The sequence below is a fragment of the Castanea sativa genome, chromosome 2, assembly GCF_040712315.1.
Source record: "Castanea sativa cultivar Marrone di Chiusa Pesio chromosome 2, ASM4071231v1".
Taxonomy (NCBI): domain Eukaryota; kingdom Viridiplantae; phylum Streptophyta; class Magnoliopsida; order Fagales; family Fagaceae; genus Castanea; species Castanea sativa.
Window position 1 is genome coordinate 2,452,597 of NC_134014.1, and position 9,189 is coordinate 2,461,785.

General features: G+C 37.0%; 1 protein-coding gene across 1 annotated transcript; it reads right to left on the reverse strand.

Annotated features, from left to right (window-relative positions):
• Positions 1-2,371: 2,371 nt before the first annotated feature.
• Positions 2,372-3,833, reverse strand: LOC142623132 (uncharacterized). The gene is made up of 2 exons (XM_075796530.1): positions 3,466-3,833; positions 2,372-3,176 (listed from the first exon to the last, which is right to left on the reverse strand). Exons 1-2 carry the CDS (start codon positions 3,814-3,816, stop codon positions 2,562-2,564), a joined length of 966 nt encoding a protein of 321 aa, XP_075652645.1. The 5' UTR covers positions 3,817-3,833; the 3' UTR covers positions 2,372-2,561.
• Positions 3,834-9,189: the final 5,356 nt, after the last annotated feature.

Below are 9,189 nucleotides of genomic sequence, written 5' to 3' on the forward strand. Positions count from 1 at the left end.
AATACAAGTGCTTAGAGAACAAGCTAAGCTCATTAATGCACAAACCCATTAGAACAGAGGTACAAGGCTGAACATGCATGTGACAATACATAATACCGCTGAATAAACCTTTTGGATTTTATACTTTTTATGTGTTTTTGGATTTTTTGACACAAAGCAAGTAAAGAATGATTAAAAACAACAAACAACCAAAGCTTTTAAACAACAAAAACAATAAAAATATGCTGGAATGTAGAATAAGCAAACAACCAACAATGTAACATTATATAGAAAGAATTAATGCATGGACATGTTATAATGCTTATGCATGAGTACCCTTCTTCACTTACATGGCATGTGCGTTTGGGGTGATATCATTTGAGGATTGGGTACTTGAGCTATGATTCTCAAACCTTAATGTAAAGTTGGCCAAACATGAGGTGATAGTGTCAATCATCTTCATCACATCACTCATAACGGGTTCTTATTTTTGCCCTTTTGGTTGCTTGGGTTTCTCATTGCCTTTTCCTTGCCTTCTTAGCTGTTGAAGATCCGCATTCTTCAATGCTTGGAGCTTGTAGCAATTTGGTTTAGTGTGCCCTTGGATCCCACAATGATGACAATAGTGTTGGGTTTGTGGACCTCTTTGTGCCTTAGGAAGAGACTTTCATTTTGCCTTAGGCTTAGTCACAATTGGCTTGGGAGACTTCGTCAAACACAAGATAACACCGACACGTGTTATCGAAGAGGAAACCGAAGAACTCGGCGAAAAACCTCTCTGCCGCCCTCCAAGCGGTAAAATGATCTACTAGAAAATCAGTTGTGATACATCAATAACAATAGACCCTCCAAGCCTAATCTACCCGATGCACCTAAACCCTCCAAGCTTCTTGCTCCAACAAGGTTACGCCTAACCGTGTCTTCTCAAACTTACCGGATCCCGCAATTAGCCCATTGCATCAACCAATATGAATTAGTTCTCTCTTGAACTGCTTCCCAAACACCAAGAACCTTCTCACAACACTGAATTTGGTGAGGTATGGATTTGGCTTAATTTCCTCTCATGGGTATGACAATGGACAGGGTCAGAGTAGAAGAATTTGGAGAATCAAACGTATAAAATTGTGGATGAATCAATCTTGTTTTTTTTCTAGGATTTTTCTCTCAAAATTCTCTTTGGAAGCTCTCTACATTTCGTGGGTATAAGGGTATTTATTGTAAGGTATGAGATAAAATGTGAAAGTCAGTTTTCAGCAAAACAGGGTGCACTGGCGAGTCACTTGCGACTGGGATGAGTTGCGAGTTCTAGTCGCCAGTTAACAGAATGGCCAGACTGTACTTTTTGTCTTGTAGTGATCCAGCTGCCCTGACCCTTCAACTTCCTGCATGCTTCACACGTGTGCTACATTTTTGGCGAGTCACCACTTGCGAGTTAGTCCCGAGTCACCTCTTTTTACACTCTTGATCAATTTTTCACACTCTTTCACACACAACCCTTACATTATTCCCACCTAAATACAAGGTTTCTAAATGTTAATTATAAGCAAATTTGGTACAGAATAAAGCCAACACATAGTTGAATAAATTCAACTTTACAAAACATATACTTAAAATTCTAAGGATTAAAAAGCATATTATCCTTTATTTTTTGGGTCTCCTCTTTCTTCTTTTAATTGCTATGTGCCCTTAAATTCTATAACTGATATACTTTCCTTTTCTTAAAATATTGGGGGAAAAGCGCATAAGAAGGGCTGGAGGGTAGATGAAGAGAGTCTCGCGAAAGGTAGTGCAACTTTGCATAACCAGAATGGCATGCCAGACTGTTCTACTTAAGTCTGATGCAGGATGTGAAAGTGACAAGAAACATAACACGTCTATTTTAAGAAAATAGAAGCAAAACACATTTGCTTCTAAAAAATAACCATTAAAACATGGAATTCTTTGAATTCACAATTGTTTCATAGGCAGGGCCAACATTATTCAATATCAAAGTTAAAAGATCATCATCATCCACGAGTTTCAGAGCAAGAGTATAATAGAATTTAGCAATTGTTCTTCAATCCATAACTTTACTTCACGGGAAGTTGAATATTGAGCCACCGTAGAGAGAGCAAATGGGGTTAAGGTAGCAACAATTCAACAATCCAATTGTCTACAGTTTGATCTTGCTGCTTCTATAACTATTCAATAAACTCTGAACTACTGGTTTCAGTTGGTTTCCCCTCAAAATCTAGGGAAAACTTGGAAGGACACGGCTTTGCGCCCACCCCGCACATGGTGAAACCATACTTATATATATAAATTTTTTTATAGAGTGATCTTCTATATGTGTGTTAGAGAGAGAGAGAGAGATTCAACATAAATAAATAATTATTCAATTATTGAACTCGTTCATAACCCAAACATTTCTCAAGTCTAACGAAAACACACTGCACAAGAAGCACAAAACACCCAAAATACAATACATCCCCAGCTTAATTTAAAATAGGAAACACCTTATTTGAATCCTAAAGCATACCATCAAACCTGATCGATATAAAATAGTAGATATATTCAAACGAAAAAGAATGTAGAAGGAACCGCTAGAGAGGAGAGGGCTTATAGCTCGAGGGAGGCACCTCGCTTAAATTAGCCTGAACGTAATCAAGGTAGAGCGGAAGTTGTTGCAGGCAAAAACATAGTATTGGTAGGCATGTTAGTCCTGCATATACATTGAAGGTCTGGTTTTTCAGTTTATAATCAAGCAGAAAGGAATGTCCAGCACAAAAAGAAACCAATATCGACACAATGGCTATGAAGAGAGTAATTAAGGCGATCACAAGTCTCATTGGCAGCTTGAAGTGGAAATCTTTCTGTTTGCATCGATCAGTAATGATGGAAAGAAACGAGAACAAGGAAGTGATGGAGAAAAACAGGGCAATTAGCGAGGAGATGGCAAAGATGGAGAGTCCTGGCCTCTTTGTAAGGTTTGGCATACCATTGCCTGGGTTGAGTTCACCCGGGAAAGCGGTTGACGCAGCAAAGGCAACAGTGGCAATGAGTGCAGCCACAACTGAGCAGGATTCAGAGGTCTTTTTTAGCCACTCGCCTCCCTTTTGGACTAGTTCCTTGTGGGAATCATTGAAGATTTCTTCTGGGGTCTGGTTATCCTTGTTGAGCTGAAAACAGAAGTGTGGCGGCATACTTCTTTTTACAAACTGCATTAAAATATATATCGAGTGAACAGCGTGAGTTTTCGTGCATAGATGATAGATGGTCAAGTTGTTTAATAAAAATGTCACGTAAGGGCAATTATTTACAAACTATTTTAGAAAAATTTTAACATAATTTTTATGGGAAATAGAAAAAGTTGTCAAAACAATAATTGGTTTTTGTTCTTTTCCTATAAAACATTTTTTAAAATGGTTCATTAACAAATGTCCTTAGGGTATCCATTAATATTTTCCTTATTAAAATTGGAGGTCATAGCTGGTTTTGAGTTCACACCTCATACCACTTGATTTCCCACTGCATTTGTAATGCGGCCCCAGACTTCGAGTTTGGCTCGTTCGAAGAACTGAGTCCCCCTTGCTTTACTGCCGGATGCAACGCATTGTTTTCATTCATATCCACTTCATGAATTAGCTTTGCTGCCGGATGCAATGCATTGTTCATATCCACTTCATGAATTAGCTTTGCTGCCAGATGCAATGCATTGTTTTCTTTCATATCCACTTCATGAATTAGTTTGCATTTCACAAATTCATACTTGAGGAGTAGCCTTAATACTACTGCTTGCTTGTACTTTGCTGCCCAAAGCACAATATTGTCACCTTTGTACTTGTCATTAATTGACATTGGAAACTTTTTGAGTATTTGCTTGACCATTGGTGTGATACCATTGCTTGCCGCAAGCATTATGGGAGTGGGCATTTCCTCCATTTTGGCTAATAACACAAGGAAGAAATAAGTGTTAGCAACATATCATCGAAAAGTTGTTCCTTAGTCCCGTCCTAATATTTCCACCTCTCACATGAGGATTCCACGTGAATTTAATTATTGGGACAAATTATTATGTGAGAGGAGAAAGCAATACTACTAGGTGTTACTTTATATCATATCTACTAGTGTGTAGTCTTGTGCATATGCACGGGCACAATTAAAAACAATTACAATTATAAGGTTAAAATTATACATAGTATTAGCTTACATTTTTTTAAACTATACATTTTTAAAATATGTAATGGTTTTAGACTTTTCAATTTTTGCACCAAATAATTCATTTGTCACAAAAATTAAAAACTTAGATGAACACATGACGGAAAATTGGACTCTAATTAAAATCTAATTTAGAATTTTATTGGATTTGGGCTCTTTGGTTTTTACACTTAATAATGTACTTAGCACAAAATTAAAAATTAAATACGACATATGGTCCAAAATTGAGAATCCAATTAAAATCTAATTGGAATTTCTCTAAGCTTAGACTATTTGCGATGAAGGATTTGTTAGTTCTCAACGATAGGAGTGGCATAGGCCCTAGAATTGACGGGCATCAAAGAACGTTAGATCTTATAAATCTAATAGAAACCCTAATTGGTGTGACAAAAATCCTAAAATCACTAATTGCTTTGATTTGGTTTTGTTCACGAGGAAAAAGAAAATTTGATTATCTATATAAGGTTTTACTTCTTGGGGTTTTAGGAGCTCTTTTGGATTTACCCTATTAATTGGGTGTTCCGATTAGAGCACAAGTGGCTTTGTATGAGTTTTAGGGTTTGGAACTTCTAGGTGATACACATATAAGGGGATTTGGTTCTGTAGGATAGACAATGTCGATTGCCAGTGTAGCACTACTTCTAGTGCTCGAAAAGTCTTTATGCTTCCTTGGTGTTTTGCCAGTCAGTATGGCCCATGCTCAAGCAAGTCAATCTTGGTCTACTTTGCTGTTGCTGGGTCTGTGGTTCCCACATGGGTTATGTGAAACCTCAAATTAGTGTGAAAACACTAATGCTTGTTCAGACCCCAATTTTAAAATTACAGCTAAATTGCTTTTACTCTAACTCAACAAAGTATGGAATAAGAGTAAATATGCGCAATAAACCGGTAACACTACTCTTAGCCATATTCAACCACAATGAACAATAAAAGGAAAGCTTAAAGAGTAGAGAAGAGAGATGCAAACACAAGATAACACCAGGACGTGTTATCGAAGAGGAAACCAAAGAACTCGGCGAAAAATCACTCTGCGACCGTCCAAGTCAAAATCGATCCACTAGTGGAGTACACGAATAACAAAAGACACTCCAAACCTAGTCTACCCCAAGTACTTGAGCCCTCCAAGCTCCTGCTACCAACGAACTTCTCAGAGTTTTGTCTTCACTAGCTTTCTAGATCCCACAATTCAGCCCGATTGTATCCGCCACTTAATGGCTCCTTCCAATGCTTCCCAAATTCACCAAAAACTTAACTCAACACTTAGATTGGGTGAGTTAAGTGTTTGAGCTAAGAACCTCTCAAGGATGTAGAGATGGAGAGGTAGGAGTAAAGGAAAACCAAGAGAAAATGTGTAAATAACTGTGGATATAGCAATCTCTAACTCTCAAGTGTTTTTGCTAGGGTTTTTTCTCTGAAAAGCACTCCTTACATTTCATGGGTAATGAGGGTATATATAATGTGGGTAAATAATTAGGTAAAACACTTTTTCTTTTTGCCAAACAGAGAATTTCACGGGTACCTCGCAAGATGGCCTTTCTTACGAAATACTTGCGAATTTGACAGTCTAGCATGACTCTTCAGCTTCTAATCATGTGCTTCACACTTGGCCTTTCGTAGATTACTCTTCTTGTGAGCTAGTCGCAAACTGCACTAATTCTTCTTTGAAGCTTGATTCTTCACCAATCTCTTACACTCATCCTTACAAATAAACCCACATAAATACAGGGCAATGATTGAAGAAATTATAATCAAATTTGACACAGAATTAAAGCCAACAAAGGCTAGTTGGAAATCACAACTTTACATTACGGAGTCAGATTTGATTGCTTTGGTGAAGCTAGGATTCCAGAACCACAAAGGTTTTTTTTGTGAAGAAGCATAAATTGGTTTGTGAAATATTTTCTTAAATAGATTGTGAAATCAATGCATTTCATCTGTCTAAAAAAAAGCCAGTTCAAAGTTATTGTAATTAATGTGGTCTCTTTGGTTTTCAAGTTTAATAACTCATTTGCACAAATATTTAAAAAGTTAAATTAGACAGATGGCGCGAAATTGGATTTTAATTTGAAATTCTAATTGAACTTTCTCTGAGTTTTACCTATTAATAAATGGGTCATGCTAACGGGTGCTCTTACATTTTAGGAAAGTTTTGACATCACTTTTATGGGAAATAGAAAAACTGTCAAAACATTAATCACTTTTTTTTTTTCATTTCCCATAAAAACTTTCTTTATATGGGTTCACCATTACCCTAAGGACATCCGTTAGCATTTCCCTTAATGGATATATAAATTAACCCCCAAAGCACGAATTAAAATTTAAAATTGTTCATAATCGTTTATATAACTCTGTTCAATGTAATACGCAATGGTGGAGTTGAGGGCAGCAATTGTCTCCATGGCCCCACCAAAAATTGCTAACTTTACTTATTATATAGGAATGTGCCCTCCTACCAATACTAAAATTCTATCTTTTATTTTTATTTTCCACATGTATTTATTTTTCTGATGTACATTCTAACTAATAGAAATATTTCTTTTATACATCAAAGCCTAGAAACAGAAAATAAATGTTGGAAAAAATAAAGAAATAAAGAGTAAGAGTTTTAATTTAATTGTAAAGAGAGAAAAAAGAACATTGTTATTATTTTTTAAAAGTGATAAAAATTCATAATGTTATAATTATATTTTTTTGTGTGTAAATTTGTGTCTAGGTAATAAAGTATAAGAATTGATAAAACGCGATTTCGCCTCGTTAGTATGTTCCTTGTCAGTACGATGGACGGTCTGGAGATCCTGTTCACAAGAAACAAACAATGCAATGAAGACACCGGTGTGGGGTCCACCAGGGAGCCTCCGATACTTAAGTTAGCTTATTTCTCGTGAAACCAGAATGATCAGTGTGTAATTGAGCCTATTTGACTTACTTGTTGCTTCTGGCTTTATATAGCCTCTCTATGAGTAAATGCTTTATGCATTTATCTTCTCAGGCGTTATGGTTAAGCCGGAGGGTTAAATGGCTTATTTAATAGCCATTAACCTCCCCATTCAATGTCCTGTAATGGCTGTGTAATGGTTAGCTTGGTTAGCTTGAGGTGGCTGTAACAGCTGTGAGCTGGTGGCTGGAAAAAGTTGTACGTATGTTACACTTATGCCATTTAAGTGAGAAATTTATATCTGAGAATTAATTGTGTACTTTCGATTGTCCTTGGTAATGAGGATCATCCCTAGAAATGACAGCCACTTTATGGACGACCATTTTATACTACTCATCAGTCGCCCCCTTTATTCCTTTGTCGTCTTTTGTTTGGACGAGCATAGGAATATGAAAGGTTTTTGGCAATTCTATCTCTCCTTTGTGTCCCGAGATTCTCATCCCATCACATTTAATGTGAGGCAACTTTCTCGTCAGGAGATTGACATGCGCCTTCTCTTCATTGGTTGCGCGTGTGAAGTTTTCTTGAGCTTCCTGCGCACCTTGATTTTTGTTTTCCTTTTTAGAAAAACTGCTCGTTGGTTTTTCACCATGCTAATTTAATCATATGACTTACTTTCGCTTTAAGAATTTGATCGTCATTAATTATGTTTGTGCTCGTCGGTTTTTAACCATGCAAATTTAATCATATGACTTAATCTCACTTTAAGAATTTGATCGTCATTATGATTGTGTTCATTGGTTTTTAACCATGAAAATTTTAATCATATGACTTACTCTCATTTTGAGAATTTGATCGTCATTATTATTGTGTTTGTTGGTTTTCAACCATGCGAATTTAATCATATAACTTACTCTCGCTTTGAGAATTTGATCGTTATTATGATTGTACTTGTCATTTTTAATCATGCAAATCTAATCATATGACTTACTCTTGCTTTGAGAATTTGATCGTCATTATGATTGTACTCGTTCGAATTGAACCTTATGTGACAATTTTACTCTTATCGAGATTTTTATCATCTACTTGGTTTTACTCGTTGGACTTCAATGATGGGCTTTCATCTTGAATTCTTTTTCTTTTGTATGGTAAATAATACTTTCAAATCTTTCAAGAGAACGGCATTTATTCATGTGGGGAAAAATGCCCCTTATTCATTCCTGCTTAGAAAACAATTTGATGAAAGAAAATTGAAAACGTCATCTAACTAGCGATAATACCTCTTGAAGTGCTCTACATTCCACAAACGAGGTTAATGTTTGTTGTTGAGTGATTTGAGGTAATAAGTTCCTCTTCTAGAATACTTGACGATCTTGTAAGAGCCTGCATATTTTCGTTGTCATTCTTTCGACTAGGGGAACAATCCTTCTTCTCCTTCTTTTTGTGTTGGAGCTCATCGATTTCTTCCATCTTTTTCTTGCCATCTATTCCATTCGCCGTTAATGCATCCTCTTCGTTCATGTACTTCTGGGCTTTGAACAGGAGGCCTCTCATTGTAGTTGGTGAAGTCTTCCCTAGAGAGAAGACGAGGTCAGGATTATTCAACCTTGCTTGGAATCACCTGATCGTTTGCCTCATCAATTGCTAACACTGCTTTGTTGAAGCGTTTTACATACTCTCTCAAGGTTTCCCCTTCTTGTTGCTTCGCAGTTAGCAGGTATGAGGTTGGTCTCTTATGGCGTTGGCCCCCCAATGAAATGGCGGACAAAAGAGTCGCTCAACTGCTTAAAGTTCACGATAGATGCCACGGGCAGCTTGCTAAACCACATCCTTGCTGCTCCTCTGAAAGTTGCTGGGAATTATCTGCAAATTACCTCTTTTGGGGTCTGCTGGAGGTTAAATATTGTCGTGAATGCCCCTATGTGATCTAGGGGATCCTTAGTGCCATTGTAAACCTCCAGTTGTGGGAGATGAAATTTGGGAGGCAATGGGCACTCCAAAACACTGGCAGTGAAGGGTGAGTCTGTCCTCTTGATCATGCCATCAAGATTTATCGTTGTCTTTCCTTTCATGGCGTTCTTGACTTCTTCTAACTCCTTCCTCGTGTTTTTCATCATCTGATTGCTGCCATGAGTCGA